Source organism: Enoplosus armatus, chromosome 4, assembly GCF_043641665.1.
Source record: "Enoplosus armatus isolate fEnoArm2 chromosome 4, fEnoArm2.hap1, whole genome shotgun sequence".
In the NCBI taxonomy this organism is placed as follows: Eukaryota; Metazoa; Chordata; class Actinopteri; order Centrarchiformes; family Enoplosidae; genus Enoplosus; species Enoplosus armatus.
The window spans coordinates 4,594,560-4,606,203 of record NC_092183.1 but is presented as its reverse complement, the minus strand read 5'-3'; the positions used below and the strand labels follow the sequence as shown (position 1 = coordinate 4,606,203).

The following is an 11,644-nucleotide window of genomic DNA, read 5'->3' as shown; positions in this document are numbered from 1 at the left end:
TGTCAAATAAATGAAAAACAACGGCCCTGTTTTGTGTTTAATTCGTCCTGGATCATCTCCGCCACGTTTACCGCGACAGGAACCAGAATGGAGGGATAGTAGGGGAGACAATGACGTCTGTCTTAGTCAACTAGCAGGCTAACAAGCTAGCTGACGTTAGCTCCAAGCTCATATCAGCAGCAGCATCAGTAGGTGTTCACAGTAAAAGATAACGTTATCAGCTCTGAAGGTAGCACTCACAGGGAAATGTATGTGCTCTACACAATCATTGCGTCTTTAGTTTCTTTTTTCATTTTGAAATGGATGAAAAAGAGGAGGTATTGCACCGACCTGAAAAGACTTGATGGCAAAACAGTTCTTATTACAGGTAAATAATCATGTCTTGGTTATTGCAGCAAATATCTCCCCTAAGTAAACTCGCTTGTTAGTGCACTATACTGTATGGACGAAGATCAGTGTGGTTGGAATTTATATATATATTCATATGTGAAAGTTAAATTACATTTACACCAACCGTCACTGCCTGTTGCCTGATATATATTACTGCTGTCCTCTTCAAGTCATAAGCCTCACATGAACTTACTAACACATGCATGTACTATTTTTTGTCTGTTTTTTCTTTGCAGGTGGGAATTCTGGCATTGGCAAGGAGTCAGCTGTTGCCTTGGCACTGAGAGGCGCCCGCGTCATCATTGCATGCAGAGACGTGGACAAGGCTGAGAAGGCTGTGAGGGAGATCAAGTTCAAGGGTCACAGCCTCAACGTCCTTCACATGGAGCTGGATCTGGCCAACCTGCGCTCTGTAAGGGAATTCTGTAAGAGCTTCCTCCAGAGAGAGAAGAGGCTTGACATCCTGATCAATAACGCAGGTGAGGTTGTGTCAACCACGTGGAGGTCTCTGATGCATGCAAACAATATCACCAAAGACAGAAAGAAGAGGACAGATTGTGAGGCCCTCTGAGGCAAATTTTGGGAAATATATAATAAAATGGACTTGACGTAAGGCTATACTATGATGGTTAAAATGTTCGTCATTTTACTCTATTCATGTATATTTTACTAAAAGTATTATTTCCTTCTTTATTGTTTTTTGGGCTATATGAATGAAAAGAGTTAAGTCACATAGTTGCACTAGGTGACATATTATTTTATCACCACAGGCAGTTTGTTTTGAGTCAATCCAACATACTGTACACTGCCAGCTGCTGTAAATACTGGGGCTGAAAATGTACTCCCATTTTAGTAACAGTGAGGTGGAGTTAGACATTGTTGGTTTCAGTTTTTTCATGGGATTTGTTGATTTGTTTTCTACACATGAAATCTAAAAATTAAACACAAATAAAAGAGAACTCAGTAATAATAGCAATGTTGCCAGAGCATGGAACCAAAACAAATGGATTGAGGCTGTAATGTGTTCCCTTATAGAAAAGTCTGTGGTGAGAGCAGAAACTAGTCAATCAGTGGTCGAAAACAAAAGTAAAAGCCTGTTATTGGTTGGACAGTTTACCCGTGAATAGGGAGTGTTTTACTGGATGCACCAGAGCGTGCACTCTGAACACAAAGTGTCAGCATCAGGCCGGATCAACTTCAATTCAGTCTGGAAGCCAAAATCATTCTTGCAATGTTAATAAAGGATCCTGTGGAGAAAAGTTGTCTCTACTTTCTGGTGCTTCTTCAGGCATGCCCAGTGTCCTCGACTGGACGGACGACAGTTTCAGCATGTGTTTTGGCGTCAACCACTTGGGCCACTTCCTCTTGACCAACCTGCTTCTGCCTCGCCTGAAGGAATGTGCCCCCAGCCGGGTGATCACCCTCACATGCTCCACATACAAATACCAGAAACTGGACTTCCAGGACCTCAACTACAACCTGCTGCCCTTCTTCACCTACTGCCGCAGCAAGCTGGCCAACATGTACTTCAGTCAGGAGCTGGCCCGCATCACAGAGGGGAAAGGAGTGACCTCCTATGCTGTGCACCCTGGTAAGAGTTGGTGTTTTTTTGTAATAAGAACTAACATTTCAGAATAAAGTTGAAATGTCAGATATTATTGAAAGAAAATTAACTAAGAATTACTGATATGGGTGTGTGTGTATTTGGGTTTATTGTTTTCTAGTATTGTCAAGCTTTCGGTTACATCCACTTTCTGCAGTTAGTCCTGAAGCGCAAAGGTTAAAAAGCCTACAGAGGAAATCATTTGCTTGTTCCAGCTTCTTCTGTGTGAGGATTTAATACTTCTCTCTGTTTTGTATCAATGCAAATTGAATCATTTGGGGTTTTGGACTGTTGGTCAGACGAAACAAGACATTTGAAGCCATCGCCATTCTGATAGGTGTTTTTCATTTATAGCCCTACTTCTTGTTTTGATTGGAGTACTTTGTAAACTGTTTTTTTTTTTTTTTTACATAAGTGCTGTATCAACACATGTATTGTTCATTTATATGTTTTATTTGAAATTGAATAATTAGGGTTGGGCTATGAATAGTGTTACTGTTTAGGTAGCTATCTCTTCAGACAGTGTGTGTGGTTGTGTGAGGCCATTGTGGTCAATGTTGAAATTCAATGAGCAGGGCTTCTTTATGACAGTATTGTATGTATTGATATTTCTGCTAATATCTGTGCTTCCATATGTTGCTCCAGGTTTTGTCCAAAGTGGCTGGACGTGCCACTACTCCGTCCTGTTCCGGATGCTGATGCAGGTGATCATGTGGATGTTTTTTGTGCCGTGTGAGATTGGAGCTCAGACTGTCATCTACTGTGCTGTGTCAGATGAAGCTGCCAAACACAGCGGGGGTTACTTCGTCGACTGCCGACCAGCGACTCTGCGTCCTTTCGCAAGAGACGCTGGTGTGGCAAAAAAACTGTGGGAGGCCAGCGAGAGACTGGTGAAACTGGCCTGATGGTGGAAGCTGGGGAAACTGGTTCTTTATATTTAAGTTATTTATGGTCCTATTTGTTTTTGTTTTTCATTAACATTTTTGTTGTTTACAATGCAGATGTAAAGATTCCTTGGTCTTTTATGTGCTTATGTATTTTACGAGGAAATGGGTTTTTTTTTTCACTAACACAACTTGTTTTTTGTGGATTATAATTTTTTTATGCACAAATAAAAGACTTACTTTACAGTGTTTCCTCTGTCTTGGGAGAGTACATAGTCATTTAATGAAATTAAAAACAAACACTTGGGTTATATAACTCGTGCATTGCCATGGTGATTATTTCCTAAAACACGTTACACAAAATGTATGAAATTTGGGTTACACAAGCTATGTATTTCTGTAGTCAAACATTTTGTTTTTGACAATGAAAGTCAATTATTTTTTACAAGTAACAATTCGAAGAAAGTGGAAGGAACATGTGGAAAGCTCCCTGAAGTTAATAAGTCAAATAGCACCATCTGCTGGTAAGAGACAAATCACCCCATAACCCCCTGCCCAATCCGGCTGCGGCCTGTGGTCCAGGGGGCGCAGCATGAGCCTCCAGTTAAAACCCAAAACCCACAATGGGCCAGTGGAGGGCCGTGACCGATTGCTGTGTGTCCGATAGAGGTTCACGGTTTTGTTCCGTAATTTCAGAGTGGTACCTTGTTGTGGTCATGAATGGTATAGAGGTCACTGGTTACTGTACAAAGACACAACTTTAAAACTTTAATCACTGATTTTGGTGAAAATGGATTACATTTTATGGAGAAAATATTCTGGGCGGGCGTGAGATGATACAGGCCTCAAGGAAGGACAGCTGGATTCGACGGAGCTGAGACAACATTACAGGGTGAAAGATCTCTACTATAAACACAAATCAGAAGGATTGTAATCTGTAATTACAAAGAACTCAGTGAGTCTTGTTGTTAAAGGATAATTCACATCAGAGCAAATGGCTGAGGGAGCTGTTTTTGAAAGTTTCATGTAGCTGTACAATATTAGAAAGGTCAAGTGAGGGTTGAGTTAAAAACTGACCGTTTATCTGTATTTCAATTGAGTGCAAACATTAAATCAAACTGGATGAAGTAAACAATCATGCTGACGTGTCGGCAGAACTCGTTTCCTGTTAGATGCTGGTTGAAAAATAAAAATGTTGTAAAGCTGGTTTAGTGTCAGTCAGCATGTTGAAATGTTCAGTCATCACTGGAGGACGAAAGAAAAAATCTCTCCTTGTTTCATGTTTTTATGAGCTGTAGAAATTTTACTCTTCATAAAGCTGACGAGAATATAGATGGATTATTTTGTTTGCCTACAGATGGTTGCACAATGAATTTGTTCTGTGCTGAATCAAGAGAGAAATATTGACCTCTGAAAACACCCTGACACCATCTGCTGGTGACTTAATGACATAGCAGCAGTCCCTCCTCCCAATTTGCTGTGACGGTTGAGTAAAATGAAAGTAGAACAGAGCTGAGACGCCACAGCAGGACGTGAGATCTCTGCTGGAAAACACACGTTTGGAGGATTGCAAGCAATCAAAAGAAGTGACAGAAACTTGGTGAGTCCTGCTTTGAAAGATTATTTAGATACCAAGAGAAATGGCTGATAAAATCGCTCTCGTTGAAAGTTACCTGAGCTGCAATGTGTGTTCAGAGACTTTCAGAGATCCTGTGTCTCTGAGCTGTAACCACAGCTTCTGTTCAAGCTGCCTGCAAACATTCTGGGAACAAGCTGAAAACAAAAACTGTCCCATCTGTAAAAGAAAATCCTCAAAACAAGATCTTGGGGTGAACTTTGCACTGAAGGAACTGGCTGACTCCTTTGCTGGGAGAAAGAAATCTGGATCATCTGAGACAGAAAAAGGAGAGGAGAAGGTGGAGGTGGTGTGTAGTAAACATCAAGAAGAGACTAAATTGTTCTGTAAAGATGAAGATCGAGCTGTGTGTCCTGTCTGTGAGTTTTCTCTCCACGTCGGTCACAAGGTGGTTCCTATAGAACAAGCAGTCGGTGACCTGAAGGACCAGCTGAAATCTGACTTAAAGTCTCTGCAGGACAAGAGGGACAAATATGAAGACGTGGAGGAAACATACAATGAAGTGATTCAACACTCCAAGAAGCAGCTGTTGTCCACAGAGAGGAAGATCAGAGCAGAGTTCAACAAGCTCCACCAGTTCCTGAAAGAGGAAGAGGAGTCCAGACTGGCAGCTCTGAGGGAGGAAGAGGAGCAGAAGGGGAAGACTATCAGCAGAGAGATGAAGATGATTCAGGAGCAGATCTCCTCTCTGTCAGACAGTATCTCTGCTGTTGAAGAAGAGCTGCAGAAACACAACGTGCCATTCCTCAGCAGTTATAAAGCCACTCAGACCAGAGCCAGAGTCCAGAGCTCACTGTCAGATCCACAGCTGGTCTCAGGAGCGCTGATAGATGTGGCCAAACACCTGGGCAACCTGTCCTTCAGAGTCTGGGAGAAGATGAAGGACAAGGTCCACTTCAGTCCTGTCATTCTGGACCCAAACACTGCAGGCTGCTGGCTCTCTCTGTCTGATGATCTCATCAGTGTGAGACGTGAAGACACAAAGCAGCAGCTTCCTGACAATCCAGAGAGAAACACTTACTATACCTTTGTTCTGGGCTCTGAGGGCTTCAGCTCAGGGACACACAGCTGGGAGGTGGAGGTGGGAGACCATCCTGACTGGAATGTAGGTTTGGCTAAAGAGTCAGCTGACAGGAAGGGGAAGATAATTCTTTCACCAGAATATGGAAACTGGTGTTTAAGGCATGCAGATGGAAAGTACACTGCTGGTCTTGGTAAGGTCACAGGGAAGAAGAGTCTCCAGAGGATCAGAGTCCAGCTGGACTATGACAGGGGGGAGGTGTCCTTCTACGACCCTGAAGACATGACTCACATCTACACTCACAGAGACACTTTCACTGAGAAACTCCTCCCGTTTTTTTATGTCGGAAAAGCTGCTGATGCTAAAACTGCTGATATCAAAATCTGTCAGACTGATATTTCTCTGTGATGTTCAGACATGTTAGTTTTAGTTAAAACTTTATTCTGACTTCACTGTCTCATTGAAATAATCAAGACAAAAAGCTTTTAATCCAGAAAGAAAAATAGATACACTTGGTTCAGTTTGCTTTACATTATCAGGTGATAAACTTTTATACAGGTGTTTTTCATATCTGTCTCTGCTGTCTGAAATGAATTATGCAATTAGTTGTTAATTTTTGTTGTTTTCATGCAACCCACTGTAAAAACATGTGCACATAAATCATTGTTTTAATCTAAAATTCAGCTTTGAAAGATGCTGAGACATGAAGGATTTCGTTATATTTTGTTTTAAATGTATAAAATTGGTAACTCCTGCTTTTGATATTCTGTTTACATCTTCATGGATTTCAAAACGATCTTTCTTCATGTTGTTTTGTAAAAAAAAAAAGTTTTGCCACCTCTTAAAATAAACCACAAGAAAATGTGGCAACTCAATGCTGACATTTTATCACATCAAAAACCTTTTTTTTATCATCACTCATCAGTTTTAGTTTTTGAGGAAACAAATGTTTTAATTTACTTTAATTTTAATTCCCTCTTTAATTCTTACAGTGCTTCTTCATAGTGTGTGTGATATTTCTTGTATTGAATACATGGTCAATAACATGAATGATGAATGTCAATTATATCTTTATAAAATGTACATCAGATGGATGCTCCTTCACATGATGTGTAATTAAAACATCAGCAGTTTTTATTCACAATTTTGTGCATGAGTTTGTTTCCAGGTCCTTTACATACACATGTCAAATAGTCATGTGACTTTACAAAAGGTAATACAAATTACAATAAGCACAAATCATACTATGACCAGCTTTTACAAAATACAGTATTTATCCTGAACTCATTCATGGTTAAATCTCCATTTTCTATTTTCAAAACAAGTAATTCCTCACTGAAACTCTTTCAACCTCAACATTTATGGACAGCCAAACACATTTAATTCATACTTTCTTTTGTCAAGTCACATGACTGATTAACAGATTGTTTCTAAAGAAACCTGAATCAACCTCATACCACCCTGATGAAGGCTAAATAGCTGAAAACATGTGAGGAGTAAAGCACGGCACACTGGAGAAGACTTGTGCAACGTGTTTCATTTTGATGGCGTTGTATTGATTCTCACATAACGTATATATATGTATTCACTGTTGTACTTTGTATTTCTTAAGCAGAAGCATTGCAGTTGTTGAAAATGCAAATACAAAAAGTACATTTACTGTTTAAGCTTTCAATTTAAATATTCCCATTTTGACTTTCATATTTGATGTTTCCCTTTTCTTATTTCATTGCCATTTTCAATTTCATCTTCACAATTTAAGCTTTCAGTTTGAGCATTTCCATTTAAGCTTTTCCATTTTAAATTTCACATTGTTCATTGTCACTTTACATTTTCATTTTGCATTTTGAATGTGGTCTTTCAATGTCCTTTTCCTTTTTAAGTTTAATTATGGCCTGCTTATTCTTAGTAGTGTAATAAAATAATAATCTTTTTAATTTTGTCTGTTTTCATTTTCGATTGAGACTTTTAATTTTAATTATGACCAAAAATATCCTCCATATTTATACAGTATGTGATTGCATGGTCACATTTTTCTTCCCTTTAACGCCACAAGATGGAAACAAAGTCCACATGTTGTTCACAGCCTGCTCATTTTGAACACTGAACTTTTTCTTTCCACTTTCTGTCACTTATTTACATGCATATTATTGTTGCTGCACAGGTTGATCAATAGTACCACCTGATTTGTCTTTTAATACATATCCTGCACAAAGATCCCATTCTGTTTGTCAGACGTACTGTATGTCCAGGGCATCTAAGAAACTCCTCACTGCTGTGGCTCTTGATGGGTTTCTTCATCAGGCACCAACTTAGTCAAATCATCTCAATCATCTTATCTCTGAAAAGAAGTCTCTCATACCTTAAGTAAGAATAGATACAGTATTTAGCTTTTAGTATTTACAGTAGTTTGAGGAGTTTTCCAATGAAAATGAAGACAGTGGGAAAAAAACATAAAAACATTTTTAAAGTTGTCGATCTTTACTATAATTGATTTGTGTGACCCTACACAGAAAATTCAACCTACGTTTACAGAAAAACAAAACGCCTGAAATCACAAAGAAGTACATGTACCAATTAGATTTGAAGTCCAAAGGTCAGGCAATAAAAATAACATCACATGAAGTCCAAAGATGAACGAGAGCTGTAACCAGCAATAAACAGGACAAATATTTCTGAAAACCTCTTTGCATATACATGTATGTAAAAGCTTTAATGAGCAATTTAAACATAAACGCACACAGAGACAGTTTGACATCAGTGGTCTTTTCATCACCAGTCCAAAAGTTTCTTCGTCTTCACTGTAACAAAGTTTTCTTTCATTGAGATACATGAAACAAAAGACACTAAAAACAGATGACTGCATTTACTTCCAATAATGATTAACCAATGAAAGAGGCTGGTGGAACTGAAAGCAAATTCTGACATTGGAGAACAAAACCACGACGCCATTACAGGGTGGGAGATCTCTAACTGCTCACTTAAAGGATTTTAAGCGACAACCTGAAGAGAAATTGGATGTGGTGAGTCTTCGCCAGATCATTTGGATAAAAGCATAAATGGCAGATAAAATCGCTCTCGTTGAAAGTTTCCTGAGCTGCCATGTGTGTTCAGAGACTTTAAGAGATCCTGTGTCTCTGAGCTGCAACCACAGCTTCTGTTCAAGCTGCCTGCAAACATTCTGGGAACAAGCTGAAAACACAAACTGTCCCATTTGTAAAAGAAAATCCTCAAAGGAAAATTTTGGGGTGAACTTTGCACTGAAGGAACTGGCTGACTCCTTTGCTGGGAGAAAGAAATCTGGATCATCTGAGACAGAAAAAGGAGAGGAGAAGGTGGAGGTGGTGTGTAGTAAACATCAAGAAGAGCCTAAATTGTTCTGTAAAGATGAAGATCGAGCTGTGTGTCCTGTCTGTGAGTTTCCTCACCACGTCCGTCACAAGGTGGTTCCTATAGAACAAGCAGTCGGTGACCTGAAGGACCAGCTGAAATCTGACTTAAAGTCTCTGCAGGACAAGAGGGACAAATATGAAGCAGTGGAGGAAACATACAATGAAGTGATTCAACACTCCAAGAAGCAGCTGTTGTCCACAGAGACGAAGATCAGAGCAGAGTTCAACAAGCTCCACCAGTTCCTGAAAGAGGAAGAGGAGTACAGACTGGCAGCTCTGAGGGAGGAAGAGGAGCAGAAGGGGAAGACTATCAGCAGAGAGATGAAGATGATTCAGGAGCAGATCTCCTCTCTGTCAGACAGTATCTCTGCTGTTGAAGAAGAGCTGCAGAAACACAACGTGCCATTCCTCAGCAGTTATAAAGCCACTCAGACCAGAGCCAGAGTCCAGAGCTCACTGTCAGATCCACAGCTGGTCTCAGGAGCACTGATAGATGTGGCCAAACACCTGGGCAACCTGTCCTTCAGAGTCTGGGAGAAGATGAAGGACACGGTCCACTTCAGTCCTGTCATTCTGGACCCAAACACTGCAGACCCCCGTCTCTCTCTGTCTGATGATCTCATCAGTGTGAGACGTGAAGACACAAAGCAGCAGCTTCCTAACAATCCAGAGAGATACACTTACTATGCAGATGTTCTGGGCTCTGAGGGCTTCAGCTCAGGGACACACAGCTGGGAGGTGGAGGTGGGAGACCATCCTGACTGGAATGTAGGTTTGGCTGAAGAGTCAGCTGACAGGAAGGGGAAGATATTTGCTTCACCAAAATATGGAAACTGGTGTTTATCACATGGCAGTGGAAAGTACACTGATGGTCTTGGTAAGACTGTCACAGTGAAGAAGAGTCTCCAGAGGATCAGAGTCCAGCTGGACTATGACAGGGGGGAGGTGTCCTTCTACGACCCTGAAGACATGACTCACATCTACACTCACAGAGACACTTTCACTGAGAAACTCTTCCCGTTTTTTTATGTCGGAAAAGCTGCTGATGCTAAAACTGCTGATATCAAAATCCGCCAGACTGATATTTCTCTGTGATGTTCAGGAAGTTGATTGTTCCAAATTTAACCTTCAAAATGTTTGTATCATGACCGTTTGAGGTTTATTAGACTCTAAACTCATCATCACACTGAGAAGTTGTTTTTAATTAAAAAGTTCATCACATTAGAAAAATCAGGGTCAATAAAGTTCAAACCAGATGAAAAATATATCTACGAAAACATTAATACAGGTACAAATAGATTTTTGGATTGTAACGTATTTGCCTGTTTAGCAGCATCAAAGATTTAGTTATATTTTGTTTTAAATGTATAAAGTCGGTAACTCCTGCTTTTGATATTCTGTTTACATCTTCATGGATTTCAAAACAATATTTCTTTATGTTGTTTTGTAAATAATCTAATGTCACTGATGTTGCTTTCTTGGCTTTTCAAATAATTGATTCAGTGTGTAAGTTTTGTCTCCTCTTAAAATAAACCACAAGAAAATGTGGCTGCAAAATGCTGAAACTGTCTCACATCATCAGGAGACAAACTTTACAAACTACAGCTGTTGATTATTCTGGTTATCAGCGTCTAGTTTTGAGTGGAACAACATTGTGTAGTAGTTTACGTCCACTGGACCGAACGCTTTGATTGTTTCTGTTTTGTGACAGTTTTCTTTTTTATCATCACTCATCAATTTTAGTTTTTGAGGAAACAAATGTTTTCATTTACTTTTATCTTACTTCACTCTTTAATTCTTACAGTGCTTCTTCATAGTGTGAGTGATATTTCTTGGACTGTATACATGGTCAATAACATGAGTGATGAATGTCCAGTTTGTGATAAAATGAAGGAAATACCAGCAGTACATTTCAGTTTAAGATGTTTTTATTTCTGTATCAATGATATCTTTGTAAAATGTACATCAGATGGATGCTCCTTCACGTGACATTTAGGTGCATTCACAGTTTCAAATGAGCAAACAGAGGCACGATAGACTTTGAAGAATATTTCTTAATGGTTATGAGTGACATGCAAATCAAAAACTGTAATGTTTTCACGTCTCATCCCTCTGTTGGCGATAGATCCTCATCGTGTGTTTATGACTGGAAGGTTTATGGGAATTGTAACTGTTAAACAACATCTGTGCCTGCCCCTGAACTACATTTGTTCTACTATGTTGTGTCATAGCTTTTGTGTTTAAATAAGCATAATTTGAACTGTTATTTTGATGTTTTGTGTGCACTCCTGGAAGAGTAACAGCTACAAGAATACTAAATAAACAAAGTGTCCCTCTGGGTTTTACTTTTGAAGCTGAAACAACAAGTTATGACAATAAGAAATCTGTATTTCTTGACAGTTTGAGGCTGAAAACATTCTACCTTCTTATCTTTACAGCTCCTTGACTATACTGTCTGTGACAGACTGCTTTCATTGTCATATTTATAAATTCAAAACACCTTTAAGACACTGCAGAACAGTTATGTGATCATTTATTTATTTTGAGATGTTAATCTTATAATAATAATTCCAACTAATGCACGATGAGAAAGTCAACTCTTGTGATCCTTGATGTGATAAAGAGGGTAAACTAAATCAATGAATGAACGAATGACTGAATGAGAGAGAAAATGTGCCAGAAAATAAAACAAACACACTCAGGTTGACATACTTATTA

At 39.3% G+C, this 11,644-nt stretch overlaps 3 protein-coding genes across 3 annotated transcripts; all 3 read left to right on the top strand.

Moving 5' to 3' along the window:
* The first annotated feature begins 137 nt into the window (after window positions 1-137).
* LOC139283939 (retinol dehydrogenase 14) lies at window positions 138-3,121 on the top strand. The gene is made up of 4 exons (XM_070904046.1): window positions 138-367; window positions 627-869; window positions 1,679-1,981; window positions 2,639-3,121. The coding sequence occupies exons 1-4, from the start codon at window positions 247-249 to the stop codon at window positions 2,896-2,898; spliced, it is 927 nt and encodes a 308-aa protein (XP_070760147.1). The 5' UTR covers window positions 138-246; the 3' UTR covers window positions 2,899-3,121.
* Window positions 3,122-4,517: 1,396 nt separating this feature from the next.
* On the top strand, window positions 4,518-5,942 carry LOC139284775 (nuclear factor 7, brain-like). Its single transcript, XM_070905159.1, has one exon. The coding sequence runs from the start codon at window positions 4,518-4,520 to the stop codon at window positions 5,940-5,942; it is 1,425 nt and encodes a 474-aa protein (XP_070761260.1).
* A 2,651-nt stretch (window positions 5,943-8,593) lies between these two features.
* Window positions 8,594-10,021, top strand: LOC139283682 (nuclear factor 7, brain-like). The gene has a single exon (XM_070903702.1). The coding sequence runs from the start codon at window positions 8,594-8,596 to the stop codon at window positions 10,019-10,021; it is 1,428 nt and encodes a 475-aa protein (XP_070759803.1).
* Window positions 10,022-11,644: the final 1,623 nt, after the last annotated feature.

Bases quoted from the DNA above. Each gene is read 5' to 3' on its own strand.
- LOC139283939 (XM_070904046.1), top strand. From the start codon at position 247: ATGTATGTGCTCTACACAATCATTGCGTCTTTAGTTTCTTTTTTCATT. The intron at 368-626 runs GTAAATAATCAT...TTTTCTTTGCAG, and splicing joins CAAAACAGTTCTTATTACAG to GTGGGAATTCTGGCATTGGC. The intron at 870-1,678 runs GTGAGGTTGTGT...GTGCTTCTTCAG, and splicing joins CATCCTGATCAATAACGCAG to GCATGCCCAGTGTCCTCGAC.
- LOC139283682 (XM_070903702.1), top strand. From the start codon at position 8,594: ATGGCAGATAAAATCGCTCTCGTTGAAAGTTTCCTGAGCTGCCATGTG.
- LOC139284775 (XM_070905159.1), top strand. From the start codon at position 4,518: ATGGCTGATAAAATCGCTCTCGTTGAAAGTTACCTGAGCTGCAATGTG.